A 20,338-nucleotide genomic window follows, 5' to 3' on the forward strand; every position below is an offset into this window, starting at 1 on the left:
GTGGAGCACGCTGTGATTAACGTGTTCAGGTTGTCGACAACAGTGGACTGTTTGCCTGGCCACCATATATTCGTATCAGTTTAATTGTAACAATAGTGTAAGAGCAATTCCAAGTAATTGCAACTTCTTTAGATCGGCAGATTAATAGTTTTCACATGTACATCCTTGTAAAAACCTAAAGTCAAAAAATACAAAGCATAGGTCCATTCCAGTGTCACATACAGGCTTAAACATCCATTCATTGGTTCATCCTTCAGAGCTTTTCTCTTTCTTCTTTCTTCTTCTCCACCCACCTGACTTTCGTCCTATCCTGGTCACATGGCTGCTTACTGCACATGTGCGGTGATGACATGGGCTGCCCCTAACCCTAAAGCAACAAAAACATAGCCACCAATCCCATCTTAAACTTATCATATTACCATCTCATCTTATTTCCAAGGATAAACCAACACAAAACTTACTTCTTTTACCATAGAAACTGATTTGGGGCTTACAAATAGAGCATTGTGTAACACTTGAAACTAAATCGACTGTCGGCATCACATGTGGAGAAGGAAGGAATACCAACTGTCCACAAAGTCCTGTTGGTTTTTCAACATGGATCCGATTCTTTTCAGATGTCGTGTATTGGCCACCGCTTCACTCGAGGCACTCCAGCTTGTTTCCACAGTCTGAGAGTCTATTACCACAAACATTCAGATCATATTCCTCCTTCTTCCTGCAGGATGGAGGACCTGACTGACCCTGAGAGGGTCCGGACAGACCCCAAGTGTGACCGGACTGTGTCACTCTACGGCTACCTGAGAGGGACACATCTGAAGAACAAAGGCCAGGTCCACATCCCAGGTACTAAACCCAAGGTTTCTCCTGCACATCGTGCTGTTAAAGGCAGACGTGCTCCTGAGTGGTGCTTCAGGAAGTTTCTGCTTGAAGAATAAGCGGTGATATGTTGTGTGTTTGTGTCGGTCTGCAGGTGTCGGAGACTTTCAGGTGGCGGATGTGAACTTCCTGCCGGACCCGTGTCCACTGCCGGATGCTCAGAAGAAGAGAGCGCTGAACGAGAAGGAGCGTCTGCTCTACGCTCCCATGGCCGGGGTCGGGGGGGTGGTGTACGACAAGGACGCTGTTTATATCGACCTCCCCGCCAGCCACGTCAACCAGCAGCAGGTGTGTGTTTTTGTTGGTGTGAGATGTGTTGTTTTTGGAGAATCCTCTCATGCTGAATTTGAAAGGTTGAATCAGATCAGACGTGATGCTGTGCCCCGGTGGTTGAAATATCTTCGCCCTCTGTTACAGGAGGAGGTGCGGCCCACCACGGAGCTCGTCCAGTCCCTCATCGACACACATGCCACTCTGGATGCCAAGATGGCTGCCAGTAAGGTGTCTCTGTTCAGCGGCTCCGCCACGCTGGACCCTTCAGACATCAGTGAGCCGAGCAGGTGAGACACCACAGAGTTCAAGGCTTTAATTCTTACAGATATGAGGCTTCTTCCACTCTTTGACCAGAATGAAGGTGGACTGCTGACTGTGCGTTCCATGACAGCTGATACACTCCTGGGTGGGCTTGATGTTGCTGTCCACTGTGTTGATGTGTTCTGTGCAGGCTTCTACTTTCTGTGCTTTAGTTTTGACCATCCACAAACTTAAAGCAGCGTGTGGGTTCACTTCCTGTGAAGGAGATCAGAGCCCGGCTTGACCTCTTTCTGACCACCACGTATTTCCAAAACAATCAGGGTTTCTACAGACAGAAGTACGGCTCTGCTGCTGGACTCACCGATGTCTCCAATAGTGGCCAAACTTTATATCTATATCTATAAATATTTATATCAGCAATGTTGAAATGTTCTTCTGCAGAGGATAAGAAAACACTGCAGCCTTGCGTTTGACACTAAAAAGCACCAAACTTGTTCTGTTTTGTTTGTATTTCAGAGAGCAGGAGAGACTTGAGGAGAGGAGTTTCTGGGATCCTAACACCCAGAGAGAGAGGAGGAAGGTGGTCTTTGCTGGGGAGGAAGAAGATAAAGATGATGATGATGATGATGTCGGCGGGTCTAGTGATGACGAGGACGACGACAGTGGAGAAAGTGACCAGTCGGAGGAGGAAGAGGATGAAGTTGACGATAGGGATAATTTGTCTACATTTCTCAAAGAGGCGAGAGCTGAATCTGGGAAGATGTCGGCAGGCGACGCCCCGCCGTTAAAAAAACAGAAAGTGGGGGAGAAGAAAGACGGGAGGGAGGCGGGCAGCGAGCTGCCGGCGTTCGCAGACGGTGAAGACCAGCTGGAGATGAGTGAGGAGGAGAGTGAAGAGGAGGGGGAGGCAGGAAGAGCAGCAGACTCAGGACACTGTTCTGAAGAGGAAGAGGAGGATGAGGAGGAGAGTGATGATGAAGACGAGGACGGCGATGTAGAAGATGAATCGGTGGAAGAGGAGGGGAGTGCTGCTCAAGCAGAGAGTGAGGAAGAGGAAGAGGAGCAGGGTATGTACTCAGTTGATTCCATTTTCTTTATATTTACTTTCACTTTCATTTTACTTTTTAAAAAGGCCCATTTTTTTCAGTGGGATATATCACGAATGCGTCGAAAGAATTTCATCTGTCACAAACAGAATTTGGTCGTCAAGGTTACTGTGACTGCACACAACATGTTTGTGGCCATAACTCAAAAATGAATACAGTAACTTTGACAAAATTTCTCACAAATGTCTCATGACAAAGTGATGACATTTTAAAACCAAATTTATAAGACCAAAGGTCAACATGACTCTAGCATCTTTCGTAAAAACACTGTTATAGCATTTGAAATGCAGATGTTCAAACTGTTTTTGTTTTTTTTGTCCTTACACTTCAACCCTCTGGATTCCTGGCCACTGATTTCATTTTACTGTATAAAATAATGTGTGTTCAGTACTGTGAGGTACAAGCAGGTAAATGATGTTGTAATGCCACAGGAAATTATAATAGTTAAAAAGTAAAGTTCAATTTGACATTTTTATATTCCTTCAATGCAAAAAGTTACATGTTTTCTCATGTGTTTGGTTTCCTCAGAGATGGAGCCCAAGTCTTCAGGTAACTGACAAAAGTATCAGCTGTGTGCTTTTTTTAGTCAATAGCGACTATTAAAAACACAAAATGTGATGAGGAAGATCATGTAGTACATTTGAAAAGCTCCAGAACAGCTTTGAAATGTTCCTTTTAATGATGTTGAGCTCTGTTTTTATTCAGTTTAATCCAGGGATACACGGATGGTGTCAAAGCAGCTGGATTGATTTGGTGTATGCTCCTTTAAATTTGCTCTCTCTCTCTTCTGCTTGTGTCCACAGGGGCTCTGAGATGGAAGGAGGGTCTGCAACAGAAAGCATCAGAAGCGTTTCTTCGGCAACAAAAAGCTGCCCCCAATCTGAGAAAACTGGTTTATGGCTCAGGTATCTGATTACATGTACACACACAAGTGAAGTGAAAATGTTCTCAAAAAATTATGTCACAATTCATTCAAACATTCATACAAAATACTGTACAGAGAAAACAACGGCTGGCTTTAGAAAAAGTGAGCAAATGTTTTGTGCTACATGACAGCTGGCTGCCCTCGCAACCAACAAAAGCTGCGTATTAGCCATTTTGATAAATACCGGTCATATTAATATAGAATAGAGTTAAGAAATGGAGGTAAGAAATGTGTTTACGCCCAACGTTTCTGATTCTTGACCGTCCCTTGTCCTCTTTGTTTTGCAGTTGTAGAGGTAGATGACTCTGAGGAGGAGGAGGAGCTCGGCGGGCTGTTCAGAGTCAGCGGCGCTCAGAAGAGCAAAAAGTTTCACGCCAACGGACTGGATTGCTCCCGTTTCATCCCCGACACCCTCCACAACTGGGAGGTGGAGGAGGTACAGTAACACACCGTGAATACAGGGACAGCAGACCGTTCTCTAACGCTTTGTTTGCTGATCTGAAAAACTGTTTTAAAAAGTTGAAATGAAACCTGAACGTGTTTTCTCTTTCAGATGGTAAACTCGATCAGGGATTGTTTTGTAACGGGGAAGTGGGAGGAAGGTGAAGATGCAGCCACGCTGCTGAAGGAGGACGGTGAGGAGATTCTTGACTTTTGGTTGAGAAAAAAAATAATAATTCTTTTCACTGTTGAAGTTTTAATTCATGTTAATTAAATCCATTTTAATTGTGACCGGGGACTGATTCAATAAACATGGACTTTCAGTTAAGAATAATGGTGGTAGAAGTGATTTGAACTGTTGTTTTTGTGTCTCTAAGAGTCCCACAGACTCATATCTGTCCTTGGCTGTTTGTTTTTATCTAGAGGAGTTGTACGGCGACTTTGAAGATTTGGAAACAGGAGAAGTCCACAAGAACCAAACTGGAGACCGGGACCAGGCAGAGGTACGAGATACACTAACTTTGTCATCCTAAAGCTGTGTTTTCACGTACACACATAAAGCAGCGGCATGGTGATTAAAAACACAGGCTGCATGATGCTCGTTTCACCGAAGCCTCCTCTGGGCTCATGTTTTTTACCTTCTCGTTTATTTCGTGTAATTTCCGAGACACATCAGACCCTCAGCTGTGGGAGATCCCCTCATGCTGAACAATTAATTCATCTGACCCCAACCAATCGTGTCCTGGCGGTTCAGGTTGTAAATGACAAATTCACTGAATTGTGTTCAGACATTTATTTGCTTATTTACATGTTTGCTTTCTCGGGATGGGCACTTTAAGCAACATTCTAAATACTACTTGATTGTTAATCGACTGTTGTTCGTCAACTTGTTCTTCTTCTCCTTATGTTGTTTAATGGCAGCTTTTAATTCATTACTGACACTTTCTGACGGGAGTCACACATTACAACACGGTGCCGGCAAAAAACTGACAAAAGGGAATAATGACAGACATGTATAGTAATAGATTCTTTAATACTATAACGACTATCTGAATATTCCCAAATTATGTAAACAGCCTCAGAGAGAGAACCGTTCCTCTCGAAAAACTCAGGCTCAAAAATGCCATCAAACTTGGAAAGCTCTTTTGCTCAGACCAAGCTGAATGCCTTTAGTTGTTATCGTGTTTGAGATGAGGGCTGCTGTTTCCTCTGAATGCCGAACATCCGACTTACTTCGACTGGTGATTGCTGCACATTGACTGTTGATTTGTGGATGGAGCGTCTGCTCGGTGCTTTGCTCTCACATCGCTGGGCATAGTTGTGTTGGACTCATGACACGCTCACCTTGAACTGCAGAGTTTCCACTGCACCTTATTTTCAGTGAATTTTTGAAGGAGTTAAACACAGAACATTTGGACTGTTTGTGCATCTAATCTCACAGCGAAACACCCGCTAGCAACGCGTTACTTATCTCCTTATGTTGTTCATGATTGTTCGGAAATTTTGAAATCATGACTCATCTCTAGCTTCTTTGTAGCACCGTCCATATTTGCAGTATTGTCTCCTGTCATGGCCACGACGTTGTGTTCTATCAGAATCAGCTGTAGTTTGGGGTTTTTGGTTGTACTCCCTGCTCTCCAGTTCTTCACATCAGACATGAAGTACTGTCTATGAGAAAATGTCAAGCTTTAAGGTTGTTCGAGAGAGTTTACATCCATGTCGGGGGAACAGTGAAGGAATCGCTGCCCTGTTTGCTCTCGGGTGTTAAAGGCAACAAATTCTACTGTTTAGCACGATGAAGGAAGAAAGAAGCTTGTTTGGGAAAAAAAACAAAAACAAATATTTTGTCCGATAGCATGTAAAACGTACGTTGTTAATGTCGTCACATTTCACATTCAAGTTTTTTAAAGAAACGATTTACATTCCGGTCCTGTCGATAACACCGTTTAGTGTTCACAGTTGAACCATGACTTGTCTTCTGCAGGATAGTGAAAACGATGGCGATGATGTCGATGACAAGGTTGAAGAGCCTCAGGTGAAGCTGGACGATGACGAGGTCCTGAAGAAGAAACGTCTGGACAAGAAACGCCGGCTGAAGGAGCGGTTTGACGCGGAGTATGACGACGGCGACGCCACGTACTTCGACGACCTGAAAGAGGAGCTGCAGAAGCAGGCTGAGGTGAGCTCATTCATAAGAATCTGTGTTAATGGTTGTGTGTACGGATTCGTAAATTTCTGTGTTTTTATTCAAACCTTTTCTATATTCATGTCCACAGCTGAACAGAGCAGAGTTTGCGGAGGTGGACGATGAGACCAGAGTTCAGTACGAAGGCTTCCGGCCGGGAATGTACGTCCGAGTAGAAATCTCCTCTTTACCCTGCGAGGTCGTGACCAACTTTGACCCCCACTACCCCGTCATCCTCGGAGGCCTGGGCTCCAGCGAAGGCAACATAGGATATCTGCAGGTATGTGCAACGACATGAGCACTGAGTCAGCACTTTCTTCCTTCTTTTTTTTGCACATTATGAAAAACAATTATTATTAAAAAAAAAAAAAAAAAAAAACATGTTCACAAATACACACCTTCTCATTCAAGAGTTTTTCTTTTTGTTTTACTACTTTTTACTATGAACTATGGAGTAATAAAATGAGGAAAATATGTTTTAATTTTTAGATGCACATTTTCATACAGTGTAAATATCTGTGTTGAAGTCAGTTTGGGCAAGTTTTAGTTTTTGTTACTACCAACCATTTCAACTATTATCTTTGAATTACTTCACCTGTTTTTCACTTAATTGCAACAAATGATCTCAACAGTATCATGATCACTTTTAGGTAATTCTTGTAAATGTTTGTCCTCGCTTAAATAACATTACATTCTTTTAAAGAATAATAAGAAAAAGCTTTGAAGCTTTTCTGGGAAAAACTGAAGAAAAAAAACAAGACTCAAAGAAAAACAAAAAATACCTGCTGTGGTTGTCTCAAAAATTATATTATTATGTTGATCAGCATAATATGGAAACATTTCTACAAGCAACTGAAAGTTTATCACAGAAGTACACTTTCTTTTATATAGTACAGTCACTGAAAACGTCCCATCCCAGTTATGTATCATATACAGATATACATATGTTGACTGGGCCAGATTAATTCATATCACCATGGTTTTAAAAATACTCATGCATTTGTGGATTCAGCGACAAACTGTTCACAGAAAAGGGTTTTGGGATGTGTTCCTGAGCCCATGCAGTGATTTCCAGTACAGAATGCTGTCTTTTTTAAATGCAGAGTCAACTGAGGGCCCGAAGATCACCACCATCCAATACTGGTTTATGCCCTCGTCCCTTGCGTTCAAATGTTTCTCCTATTCACTGAATCTTTTCATGATATTATTAACCATAGATGAGGAAATCCCCCAAATCTTTGCAATTTCACATTGAGAACATGAATCTTAATTGTTGCACTATTTGCCAACACAATCATTAACAGAGTAGTGACCCTCCCCCCATTGATTCACATCACCATGGTTTTAAAAATACTCAAATTATCACAAGGAAATGAAATGAAATCATTATTAATAGATGATTAGAATATGAATCCTGATAAAACATAAGCTTATTACAAAGATTACTTTCACAAGCTGCAATCCAGAGGAGGACATGGTGAAATATTTTTATCATGGAAAATCAAACTTGTTTTCTTTAAATAATTAGATCATTAACTTGTAATCTTGAGATAATGGGATGAAATAAAATTACAGCAACCATGTATGTTTGTTGTTGTGTGTGTGTGTGTCTCAGGTGCGGCTGAAGAAACACCGCTGGTATTCTCGTATCCTGAAGACCCGGGACCCCCTCATTCTGTCTCTGGGCTGGCGGCGCTTCCAGACGATCCCTCTGTACCACATCGAGGATCACAACGGACGCCACCGCCTGCTCAAATACACGCCGCAGCACATGCACTGTGGAGCCGCCATCTGGGGTGAGACTCATCAGCAGCATGTCGACTGCTGCTAAGCAATGAATCCTTAGATTTTTCTCTCTCTGTATCTAAGATAGACCTTTTAGTTCTCTGGTTTTACGTGATGATAATAATATTATTCCAGTTTACTGCATCATGAGGGTAAGACATTATTCGATCAAGACTATTCCATGTCCATTTATGCTTTTGTGTTGGTGCTCCAGAGCAGAGTTCATAAGATTGAAGACTGAAGGTCTGTCATGTTGCTGTGGTTACCTTTGTGCTTACACAGCACTAAATCTGTGCATTTAGGCTCCATGGGTTCACACAAAGTTTGGAAACTGAGGTGTTGTGTATAGATTCTGTTTCTACGGCCCAATAATTGTTAACAAAGCAGTAATGCTAAAAATCAATCCAGCACCTTCAGAGCTGCTGTTACATTTTATTTTCAGTTAAAATTGCCATTTCCAGAATTACGATTTTCTTTCTGGCGCGCTGGATGCGCTTTTGTCACAGATATATAATATTGATTCATTTTTCCTCTATAAATAAAAGTCCAAGTATAATGTTTTTCTCTTCTATGATTAACCTGTTTTCGTCATGTACTTTTAGGACCTGTGTAAAAATCTGATGATGTTTCAGGTCATATTCATGTAGAAATATAGAACATTGTAAATCTCCAGCAGCATTTTCATTTTTCTTTTCTTTCCTTTCCTGTACAATGACTCTTTTATTCCAGAAGTGATTAGAAGTCTTGAAGAAATGTTTGTCATTTTAAATGAACAAATGATGATAATAATAATAATCATCATCATCATCCTGTCTCACTGAAGGTCCCATCACACCGCAGGGAACCGGCTTTCTGGCTGTGCAGTCAGTAGCAGGAACTAAAGTAAGTTTCAGTCTCTCAGATTAATGCAGGTTTACATTACATTTCATTTAGCTGACGCTTTTATCCAAAGCAACTTACGACACACCGATGGTTCACCATCGGGAGCCATTTTTAGGGTTCAATGTCTTGTTCAAGGACGTTTAGGCATGTGGACAGGAGGAGCTGGGATTGAACCACCAACCTTCTGATTAGTGTGCAATCCACTCTACCAACTGAGCTACAGTCTCCCTTATGTAGTGTTTACCACTGTTTGAGTTGATAAACTACAGATCATATAACAAAGAAAACCATAAATAAATCCCAACTGTAGTAGAAGAACTGCTTTCCAAGAGTCAAACTGGCATCCTTCTTGTTCATTTTTTTTTTATTATTTATTTACATTTTCAACATGATGTTTGTCTTTGTCTGACGACTGAATCCCTGTTTTCTCTCTGCAGGCTAATTTCCGCATCGCAGCCACAGGCGTCGTCCTGGACCTGGACAAAACAGTGACGATAGTGAAGAAGCTCAAGCTGATTGGTTACCCATACAAGATCTTTAAGAACACCTGTTTCGTTAAGGTGGGGAAGATACACTTCATCTGCACCTCTTTTTTTTAAATTATTTTGTCTGGTTTTAGATGAACTAGATGATGAAGTAAAGAAATATCTAAGGGGATATATCAATAATGTAGAAGATGCATCATTTCCTCCAGCTTTGGCAGTATTGTTGTGTGGTCCATAAAGAAATGATCATGGAATAATAACAAAAGGTACTCTGCAAACACTCATCACTATTTACTGTATGTGTAGCTCTGAAGGGGAGCAGGAGTTTTGTTTGCCTCCACTGGTTTTGATGCTAATGCTTTGTTGTCCCTTTAAAAAAGGACAGCACAGTGTTAATAGAAGCAGTTCTGTACTGTTATTACTCGTCGTGTCGAGGGTTTTGATTGACAGCTCCTTCTGTGTTCACAGGGCATGTTCAACACGGTGCTCGAGGTTGCTAAATTTGAAGGTGCCTCCGTCCGAACGGTGTCAGGGGTCAGAGGTCAGATTAAGAAGGCGCTGTCGACCCCACCGGGAGCGTACAGAGCAACGTTTGAGGACCGCCTGCTCATGAGTGGTGAGTGACAGCTGTTTGTCAGCTGTTGTTGACTGGACTGATATGATATATTCTTGGTTTCAGCTGGTACCTAAAATATACCGTTTTTCTAAATTAAGACCTGAAACTTAAATTTACTCCTCAGGTATTTAGTGACCCAGAATATCGTACCCTGTCTAATTCATTCACTTCACTCAACTTCCTGGTAGTTTTCAAACTATTTGTATTTATGTTCTTGTGTCAAAAATTATTGAAAAGGTTGTTTTCTTTATATTTTCTATAAAGTTTCTACAGAGTAGGAGTTGAACTTTGTATGCCTTCATCCTGGTGTCCGGTGGACAAACACGTTCTGTTTTCAAGTTGTCCATATGTACGTACATGTGTGAGTTTGTCCATCCGAGGCTCATAAACAGGATCTCACAGGATTTTAATTTAATGGTCGAAAGTCACACAAATGTCTGAAAGGATAACATGATGAAAAGACACTTTTCTGTCTTTATAAGGTAAAGATTATGACCATATTTCACCTTCGGTCGGATACTGAATCGGTGACACTAATCTTGGATGTCCACCTTGAAACTGTGGTGATTGTGTAGATCAGGTTGAATATGTGTGTTTTAAAACTTGTAACTTCTTTTCAGCAACATCCATTTTGGAATCATTGTGTACTGTCACAGAATCAGTTTTATGACCAAATCCCTGTAAACTCTTTACTACATACAAGTCTGGACAGATATGCAATGAAACTGGTGGTAATTCTAAGTTCAGCATGGTGTTGTTGTGTGAGAGCCACAATTGTTTATCATGAGTTCATTTGAATTTGAGGAATATTAATAATTTAATTTCTGACTCATGCTCGTTGTGCAGGAAATATTTATGGAAAATATATTGAAAGAAAAGTTGATGTACATTTAATGTTCACAATTGACGCTCCCTTTAAATTTGTGAGTTAATGACAGCAGCAGCTGTAACAGAGAGCTGCATTAGACAAGGGAGCGCATCGGTTTTCTACCGTCATCATTTTTAGTTTTTTTTCAGTTTTTCTCTGAAAGTGGATACATCTCCTGTCATGCACATCAGAAAGAAAGTTACTGTGTCTGCAACTCATTCGTGGCTTATTTTTGATAAGTCAGAGAGAACGCCGCTAATTGTTGGTTCACTATTACAATGAACAAATACAGACACAAAGGTAATGTTTTTCTTTTTTGCTAAGAGAGCAGGATCTGGTGTTAACACTCAGTCCTGCTGCTGATTTTCACTGTTGACACGTTGCAGTATTGCAACAAAAGAATCCTCTGTGGTCCAAAGGTTTTTTTTCCTTACAGAAAATCCATATAAAAGAGACATCTGTAAATTGAAATGGATATCGTTAAGAATTTCTAAGTACTAGTTTTTAACGATACTGCCTATCGATCGGTTGCTTAACAATTCTCTTATCAGAGAAAAAAACAAATCAAGAACAGAATTCACATTTCTTACATTTTTCATTTGTACTGTATGTAAGATTAACATTCTTGAGCAGCTTTGTTTTGAACAAATCACTATTATAAACTTGACATCTGATTAGACATTAATGAAAACATAATGAATACTGTATCCCAACTCTACTAATAGATCCCCCTAAATCCTACATACTGTACCCTAAAGTAACTTTTTCGTTAACAGTGTCTTTACCATGTGGGCGTTTGGAGTTGTACTACCGTGTAGACTACTGCAGGTAGAAGCAGTTGGTGGTCTTTAACACGATAATGGTGTAACAAATTTGACAGTTCAATGTGTCACTTGAATGCCTCCGTGTCTTTTTGTTGACGCGTGTTGTTCCTTGTGCATTCTGTGTAGACATCGTGTTCCTCCGCTCCTGGTATCCGGTGTCGGTCCCTCAGCTCTACAACCCCATCACCTCTCTGCTGCTGCCTGTCGGACAGAAGGACAGCTGGTCGGGCATGAGGACGGTGGGACAGCTCAAACACGACCTGGGCATCCGCTACAAACCCAACACGGACTCTCTGTACAAGGTGGAGTAGACTTACATCTCTGAACACCTCGTACCGGGAAACACTGAGGGATGACTTTGTAAAAGACTTGATGTGCAGAGAAGAAGGAGAAAACTAAAATATTCCCTCGTGTCCCACAGCGCACGATGGCACCTTGCATCGTGAACCCTGAAACTAAATTTAGTTTCATTTGCATGTTCTGTTATGAACATTAAATTGCTTTAAAACAGAATAACATAGCTTGGTGTCAGGAGGAGACGCAACACCTATAGTGTAAACTGATGTGCTGAAAGGGAAGCTTGAGTTTTATTTAAGACATTATTTTAGACAGATATTATTATTATGATTATTATTATTATTAGGGAGGCTGTAGCTCAGTTGGTACAGTGGGTTTCACACTAATTGGAAGGTTGGTGGTTCAATCCCCAGCTCCTCCTGTCCACATGCCTAAGCGTCCTTGAACAAGACACTGAACCCTAAGTTGCTCCCGATGGTGAACCATCAGTGTGTTGTAAGTCGCTTTGAATAAAAGCGTCAGCTAAATGAAATGTAATGTAATGTTAGACAAGCCCAGAGAGTCTTTAATCTTTTCTATGAATAAAATGTTTTTAGCAAGACGTCAGAGAGCAGAAACACTCCTCAGTCATGGGGCTTCACTGGGGTCATTTATGTAGAAAATAAGCACAGGAAAACACTTAATCTGTAAGTAGGGAATAAAAAACTAAGAAACAATGAAAATGGGAGGATGGAAATGGATTTGTGCTGTAACAGTTAGCTGATCTATTAATCAGCTGACAGAAAATCAGTTTCTAGCGGTTTTGATAATCAAATACTCACTGAAGTCAGAGCTTCTCCAAAGTGCTGTTTTATATCACAGTAAAGTAAATATCTTTGAGTTTTGGACTGTCTAGACTTGAGAACCCAATACATTACTGGACAGTTTTCAAAATGTTCTGGTATTGACACTAAATATAAATACTTAATGGTTTTTTTCAACCATAAAATGGATTTTGTTGGATATGTGCATCTGTGAGTGGATATGTGTAAATTCATGTGGAGTTTTGACACCAAGTCAGAACAGAATTGTTTTTGCTTTGTCATATTTCCTTTTTGCGTTTGGTTTGTTTATTTCCATCTTCTCTGTTTTGTGTTTTCTGTCACTAACCTGGGTCCTGACTTGACGTGGAATTGTCCATCTCTTTCCCTTCTAGCCGGTAGCCCGAGCTCAAAGGCACTTCAACACCCTCCGCATCCCCAAGGAGCTCCAGAAGTCCCTGCCTTTCAAGAGCAAACCCAAACAGCAGCAAGCCAAAGGAAAGACGCCCCGAGACCTTCAGAGGCCGAGCGTGATTCGAGAGCCTCACGAGAAGAAGGTGAGCAAAACCTCCGCAGACTCTACAGACTCGGTGCAGCAGCTCATCCAGAGCAAGAATCAAACAGATCAGTTCAGTTCACTTTTTCTTATATAGTGCTACATTTTAATAGATATCAAATCAAGGCACTTCATGTGTTAAGATCAAGACACAGTATTATAGAAATAAACCCAACAATTTCCCCTTGAACATGCAGATAGTCTCTTTTTCAACGGAAGAAACGTCAGACAGAACCAGAGTCTGGGGAAAAAAGCTGTCTGGTTTGTGAGGCTGCAGATTGGAAACATGCAGCTTTGGACCCCAAAAAGGAAACCAGAAAGCAAAGAACAAACTACAGGAGAGAGGAGAAAGGAAATGACATGCAATAGAGAGCTACACTGTAAATCACTGACCTATACTGAACAGAAAACCCAAAGAGAAGAGCACTCCTAGCTCTGAAATGTTATCATAGCTGACGGAAACAAATGGCAAGATTATGCAAATGAGACCAATGTTGATTCTTTGACGTAGAGGATGACTTTGTACTGTCACATGCACCAAAACATAACTGCGCCTTCTCCCGTTCTGATAGGTGGCGGCCCTGCTCCAAGCTCTGAGCACAGTCCACAACTACAAGAGGAAGAAGGCCCACACGGTGCAGCATGCCAAACACAAGGACTTCCTCCAGGAGAAGGAGAAACAGGAGGAGGCCAAGCTCAAGAGACAGAAGGAGGCGCGGAAAAAACTGTACCGTGTCATGGGCCAGGCAGACCAGAAGAAGCAGAGGTCCAGCCTGAAGGGGGCGCCGCAGGATGACTGATTCACTGTATCTGGACTCAAACCTCTGTAGACTCTGACGGAGTCTTTGGACTGTTTTCCATGACTGTGACAGTTTCTTTTTTTTTTTTTATTGTATTTTTCCACAGTGTTGACCTTAAAACAGCTGTAAAGATAAATGTATCTGATGTTTTAATAAAACACAATAATAAACTGAAAATGTGATGTCACTTCTGCGACTTGAACTTTACAGATTCATGTCACTGTTAGCGGCATTAATCTAAGGCCGTCAGATGTTCCTGTTGAATTCATTGTCTCTTGGTGACAACTTCACAGATGATCACACAAAGCGGAAGCCCCTTTATCATGTTTTTCTTTTTCAAACTTCCCCTCCAGCTTCTTTAGTTTTCATAGAATTTTTGTACGTGTGTGATTTGTCACAGGATATCTGCAGTTATGTGCAACAACATGAGCGCTCAGTCAGCACTTTCTTCTTTCTTTTCTTTTTTTTTGCACATATGAAAAGCTATCATAAAAAAAAAAAAAAAAAAAAACGTTCACAAATACACACCTCATTCAAGAGGTTTTTTTTGTTTTGTTTTACTACTTTTTACTATGAACTATGGAGTAATAAAATGAGGATAATATGTTTTAATTTTTAGATGCACATTTTCATACAGTGTAAATATCTGTTGAAGTTGGTTTGGGCAAGTTTTAGTTTTTTTTGTTTCAACTATTATCTTTGAATGACTTCACCTGTTTTTCACTTAATTACAACAAATGATTTCAACAGTATCATGATCACTTTTAGGTAATTATTGTAAATGTTTGTCCTTTCTTAGATAACTATTTTAACCATCAGTATCTGATGGATTACAGATTAACTAAAGGCACACTGTCTGGATGTCACTCTTCAGTGTATAAAGTGGTATGGGATAGAATTACATTTTTACAAATTTAAACTTAAATTCACACAATAAAAGACACAACATAAACATTTGGTGCATCATGAAACAAAAAATATGACAATGGAAACCCTGAACTGGCGAGCAGGTGTATTTCTGCCATCAAATTAAAAATGACCTTATATTTTTCATCATTGCATTCTGTCTTTAATTTATATTTTCCACAGGGCCCCAACTTTTTTTGAAAACTGGGTTGTACATTATATTCTTTTAAAGAATAATAAGAAAAAGCTTTGAAGCTTTTCTGGGAAAAACTGAAAAAAAAAATCACTCAAAGAAAAACAAAATACCTGCTGTGGTTGTTTAAAAATTATATTATTATGTTGATCAGCATAATATGGAGACATTTCTACAAGCAACTGAAAGTTTATCACAGAAGTACACTTTCTTTTATATAGTACAGTCACTGAAAACGTCCCATCCCAGTTATGTATCATATACAGATACATATGTTGACTGGGCCAGATTAATTCATATCACCATGGTTTTAAAAATACTCATCCATTTGTGGATTCAGCGACAAACTGTTCACAGAAAAGGGTTTTGGGATGTGTTCCTGAGCCCATGCAGTGATTTCCAGTACAGAATGCTGTCTTTTTTAAATGCAGAGTCAACTGAGGGCCTGAAGATCACCACCATCCAATACTGGTTTATGCCCTCGTCCCTTGCGTTCAAATGTTTCTCCTATTCACTGAATCTTTTCATGATATTATTAACCATAGATGAGGAAATCCCCCAAATCTTTGCAATTTCACATTGAGAACATGAATCTTAATTGTTGCACTATTTGCCAACACAATCATTAACAGAGTAGTGACCCTCCCCCCATCTTCACTGTTGAGGGACTGGGATGCTATTTTTATACCCAGACATGTAACCATATTAGGCTTTAGTGCTTCAGTCAGGAGGCCATATAACACTTTTGCCCCCCACACAGACTGCTGAGCTCCAACAATTTGTTTGGTCATTCACTTCTGATCTGTTATCTGAAATTTAATTGTTTGTGAAGCAGGGCAGGCTTGCAGCAAACCCTACTCACTTTGCTCCCAAATTTTGCACACTAGTGCACTAAATTAGAACATAGTTCACTACTTCAAACTCCAGGGCGACTGAGACGAATTATGACCCTCTTGGCTTTCCATACATCTGTTCTCACGTCCAGCGGATGCTGTTATAAATCTGCCTTTTAGAAATGGCTACTGAGCACTAAATTCATCAGTTAACGTGTCACATCATCTCCATTTTCCGTGGTATCTACCGAGTCTTTCCATTAACGACAACTGTGTTATTACAGGACTGAAACACCGTCTGTTTAGATCAACGAGAAATACATGTTATTGCGAGTGAACGCAAAAGTAGTCATCAAAACTGTTACGGAAATTTGTGATGACTATTATGTAGTCAGTGTTGATATATTATCAACACATTTGCGACAATTTGTGTCGTTGGTGAAAACGTTCCTAATCATTGAAGTTGTGGTGATGCTGTTATTGTGAAGACGAGGACCGGAAGTGTGCTGGCGGACCCACAAGCTGCAAAGAAGCTCCGAGAAAATACGAGCCGGCTGGTTGTAAAAAGTTTCAGCAGCAGGATTATCCGTGAGACCTCAGGCCGGACTGTGGGTCTGTTGTCAGGACTGTGGGTCTGTTGTCAGGACTGTGGGTCTGTTTTCAGGACTGTGGGTCTGTTGTCAGGACTGTGGGTCTGTTTTCAGGACTGTGGGTCTGTTTGTCTGTTTTCAGGACTGTGGGTCTGTTTTCAGGACTGTGGGTCTGTTTTGAGGACTGTGGGTCTGTTTTGAGGACTGTGGGTCTGTTTTGAGGACTGTGGGTCTGTTTTCAGGACTGTGGGTCTGTTGTCAGGACTGTGGGTCTGTTTTCAGGACTGTGGGTCTGTTTTCAGGACTGTGGGTCTGTTTTCAGGACTGTGGGTCTGTTTTGAGGACTGTGGGTCTGTTTTGAGGACTGTGGGTCTGTTTTCAGGACTGTGGGTCTGTTTTCAGGACTGTGGGTCTGTTTTGAGGACGGACTGCTCTCAAGATGTCTCCGACCAACAAGGACGTTCGTCATCAGTACTCTTCAGAAGCAGGTAAATACACGCGTTAACAGGTCGCTGCTATGTGTACTCAGCACAGCTACTGCTGCCCACGTGTGTGCACGTGTACGTGTGTGTCCTAAATACTAGTAAACCAGTAATATCGCGTGATCGGCTGTGACAGTGTCGCCTGTATTTTGCACAACAAAGCTATGAACATGTGTACACCATGTGTCCTTGTAGAAGATGAACATGTGTGATCTGATATTTCTAATCTGAGCGCTCTTCTCTAAACCACCACAGAAAACCTGTATCACTACTTGAGTGCCATTAATGGCACCTGTAAGTCGTTATGAGATACTTGTTTCTGAAACTCATTCATAAACGGAAACCTTTTTTTTTTTTTTAGAGGCCTGCAGCAAACAGCAGTTTTCATTCGGCAGTGTGCTGTCTATAAATATTCTGATGGACCTAAACATGTGACTAAATCAGTTCGCCAGTGGTAGTAGAAAAGCGCCAAATAACTGATCATTAAATAGCCTATTTGTTGTGGCTAAAACTGATTTCAAAACCAGTTATATACAACAAATGTAAAGAAGATCATAACCTATGGTTTTTTTTTTTTTTTTTTTTTTTTTTTTTAGATTGACATGTTTGTTTCTCCAAAACTCAAATTACACCATCAGCATCTCTAGAATAAATATCACATTTATTTATTGTAAACTTACTCCACAGTAATTCCAGTATCAGAAAAATCCCAGTCAGATTCTAATGTATTATTTTATACGTTTTCACATGCATGGAATTTGTGTCAGTGTAGTGGTGCAAAAACAATCAATGACTAAAAAGTAGGAAAAAAACAACTAACTATACAGAGTGACAACATGAATGAACACAAAAAACAGGTGATATCTAAATGAAATTTCATAATAAAGTACAAAAGTCTGCAGAAGTGCAAATGTTCACAGTACAAGTAGAAAGAGTTTGTGTAATACTATAAAGAATGAATGCGTTAATGTAATGCACCATGTTAGGTGTGATGATTTAAAGATAATAGATTTCACATTAATGTGATGTGTCGTATCAATGAGTGGGACAGAGTCTCTATCAGTGGGGGTCCTGGACCTTGTTGATGAGCCTGCAGTCGGGAAGAAACTGCTCTTATAGCGTAAAGTTTGGGTCCAGATAGAACTCAGCCTCTTACTGGAGGGGAGTGATTGAGAAAGTTTACATCCAGGGTGGAAAGGTTCGGACAGATCTTCTCTGCTTGCCTCAGTGTCCTGGAGGCGTTCGGGTCCTGGAGGGACGACAGGTTGCATGTTATCACCCTGTCTGCAGAGCGAACGAAGCGCTGCGGTCTGGCCTCGTCCTCGGCAGTGGCAGCAACGTAGCAGATGGTGACGGAGAAAGCCAGAATGAATGGCAGCGTAGAAGGTTGATCTTCTTCAGTTGCTGCTAGAAGAAGTTCCTCTGTTGGGCCTTGTTGGTGAGGGAGCTGCTGTTCTGCTCCAACTTGAGGTTCTGGGTGACGATGGTGCCCAAAGAAGCAGTAGGACTCCACAGCGACTGGGGAGTAACACACGACCTCCGCTGTCACTTCCTCCCTTTCCAACCTTTTCTGTTGTTATAACTCACCATATGATGCCACACAGTTGTCCTGACAGAAGCTGATGCATCCTGTCACGACCTCTGTATATTCATTTAGATTTGTGGTAGCAGACCTGTTAAAATTTAATCAGCTGAGGATATTAGAGGAGTAATTTGTCCACCAAAGAGCTCTGACAAGTTTATGACTGAAGTGTCCTGTATCGTGGCCACAAGATAGTTTTAGGTTTATAAAAACACACCAAAAAACAAGAACACAAATTAATAGATTGTGATGTGTTTGTGTCAAAAGTTTGATTTGGCCTATATATTTCAAATATTGATATTGACCTCAAAGGCTTCTGCTTCCATTACATCCAGTGTCGGGGCCTTAACGTCACTGACACTTGGTCCAGTTTGGTTTGGGAGTTGAACTTTACATAGTGGCCTAAAGCTCTGATTCTAACGTGCTGACAGACTTTAACATGTGGACACTATCAATTCATTCCAATGCAATTCAGTGCAAGGCAATTCAATTCAATGCAATTTATTTGTATTTAATTCAATTTTGTGTACATGTAAATCAAGACATAAGTCATCTCAGGGCATAGTCCATAATAAGGATGAGAACTCACAATATTCTGGAGAGAAGCCAAACAATGCAGGAACTCCCACATGAACATGAATTGGTGACATCGGGGAGGAAAAACTCCTTTTTAACAGGCAGAAACCTCCAACAGAAGCAGACTCCATCTGCCTTAAACTGTTTGGAGTGAGAGGAGAGTGGAGAGAGAAAAGAACAGCATAGAGAAACAATGAGCACTGGGCAGCTTGGTGTTGGGATGTCATAATAACGAGGAATTAATACAGTCCAGTCTAAAGTTAACAAATGCACGGACTCCTCATTGAACAAATTGAAATCTATTTATATAAATATGATTCAAAGCAGCCAAGTGCAGTTCCTTTAATTGAAACAAAGTGTTCCATCAGTGTTGATCAGTTGTGTCAAATGCAGCTCTGAGATGTAGCAGCTCAAGGATAGAGACGAATCCATGGTGAGCTGTAATAAGAAGATCAATGGTAACTTTCAAAAGTACTTTTTCTCTGCTGTGATCATGATCTAAATCCTGATTGGAAATTTTCAAACAAAACAGTCTTGTGCAAATGGTCACATTTATAATGGTTTGTAACAGATTTCTAGGAAGAATAAAACAAGTGGGATGTTTGGACGGGGCGGGAGAGCAGACAACACCTTTCCTGGGATTGATTAACAGGTTCGACTGGAAGAGTGCAGCTGCTCCTCTTTTTGAAGCCCGTTTCAAGGAATGTGATAATAGTGATTCATTATTTAAGACGGACACATTTTTCCTGTTGCAACAAGCACTACTAAATGAATTTGTACTGATCAGTTATCAAATAATTTACGAACAAAAATTGAAAGTAGAGATCTAATATTTAATAGTCCACATTTATTTGTCCTGTTTTTTGTTCTGTTAAAGTATTTGTATTAGTAGTACTGATATCTCTTCTAGTTTGTATTTTTGATTTGATTTGATTTGATTTTGGCAGTCGGGCAGTAGACAGTATCTCTGGGGTTTTGGGTGTGTGACTGCTGTAAAGAAACTACAGAGAAGCCTGCAAGACTCCAACTTTACCTTGTCATCTGGATCGTCAGGTTGTAGTGGTTTGTACGGTGGCCCTGAGGGTCAAAACACAAAAACATTTGAAAGAACACAAAAATATTTCAGATAAAATTATGTTTTTGCTTTCCGTGTAATGTTTTTGCTTTTAGTGAAATGTTTTGTGTTCTGTGAA

General features: G+C 40.6%; 2 protein-coding genes and 1 long non-coding RNA gene across 8 annotated transcripts in view; 2 read left to right on the plus strand and 1 right to left on the minus strand.

The window, feature by feature from the left end:
- Positions 1-14,170, plus strand: part of bms1 (BMS1 ribosome biogenesis factor) — an 18,700-nt gene extending 4,530 nt beyond the window's left edge. For 2 of the 3 annotated variants that reach the window (XM_069708825.1, XM_069708827.1), the window contains 18 exons: positions 725-846; positions 974-1,167; positions 1,297-1,439; positions 1,930-2,480; positions 3,048-3,068; positions 3,323-3,424; positions 3,732-3,880; positions 3,998-4,079; positions 4,309-4,388; positions 5,870-6,064; positions 6,162-6,350; positions 7,686-7,866; positions 8,679-8,737; positions 9,175-9,297; positions 9,691-9,838; positions 11,657-11,832; positions 13,023-13,184; positions 13,756-14,170. In XM_069708825.1, the coding sequence (XP_069564926.1) occupies positions 725-846; positions 974-1,167; positions 1,297-1,439; positions 1,930-2,480; positions 3,048-3,068; positions 3,323-3,424; positions 3,732-3,880; positions 3,998-4,079; positions 4,309-4,388; positions 5,870-6,064; positions 6,162-6,350; positions 7,686-7,866; positions 8,679-8,737; positions 9,175-9,297; positions 9,691-9,838; positions 11,657-11,832; positions 13,023-13,184; positions 13,756-13,983 (2,905 nt within the window). In that variant the 3' untranslated portion in view covers positions 13,984-14,170. The remainder of the gene's footprint in view (positions 1-724; positions 847-973; positions 1,168-1,296; positions 1,440-1,929; positions 2,481-3,047; positions 3,069-3,322; positions 3,425-3,731; positions 3,881-3,997; positions 4,080-4,308; positions 4,389-5,869; positions 6,065-6,161; positions 6,351-7,685; positions 7,867-8,678; positions 8,738-9,174; positions 9,298-9,690; positions 9,839-11,656; positions 11,833-13,022; positions 13,185-13,755) is intronic. The other variant, XM_069708828.1, reaches the window with a different exon arrangement.
- A 2,617-nt stretch (positions 14,171-16,787) lies between these two features.
- The window catches only part of mtr (5-methyltetrahydrofolate-homocysteine methyltransferase), a 36,293-nt gene continuing 32,742 nt past the window's right edge, over positions 16,788-20,338 (plus strand). For 3 of the 4 annotated variants that reach the window (XR_011311326.1, XM_069708766.1, XM_069708770.1), the window contains exons 1-2: positions 16,788-16,871; positions 16,908-16,993. Coding sequence is in view for 3 of the 4 variants with exons in the window: in XM_069708766.1 (XP_069564867.1) it covers positions 16,945-16,993 (49 nt within the window). In the remaining variant the exon portion in view is untranslated. Of the gene's footprint in view, positions 16,994-20,338 lie in introns of all 4 variants that reach the window. The other variant, XM_069708767.1, reaches the window with a different exon arrangement.
- On the minus strand, positions 17,652-20,232 carry LOC138626864 (uncharacterized). The gene is made up of 3 exons (XR_011311327.1): positions 20,179-20,232; positions 19,159-19,583; positions 17,652-18,505 (listed from the first exon to the last, which is right to left on the minus strand). It is a non-coding gene; the product is annotated as an uncharacterized lncRNA (long non-coding RNA).

Source organism: Brachyistius frenatus, unplaced genomic scaffold (genome assembly GCF_029030835.1).
Source record: "Brachyistius frenatus isolate BFR_SWC_R1_liver_20210118 unplaced genomic scaffold, ASM2903083v1 Contig_78, whole genome shotgun sequence".
NCBI classification, from domain to species: domain Eukaryota; kingdom Metazoa; phylum Chordata; class Actinopteri; family Embiotocidae; genus Brachyistius; species Brachyistius frenatus.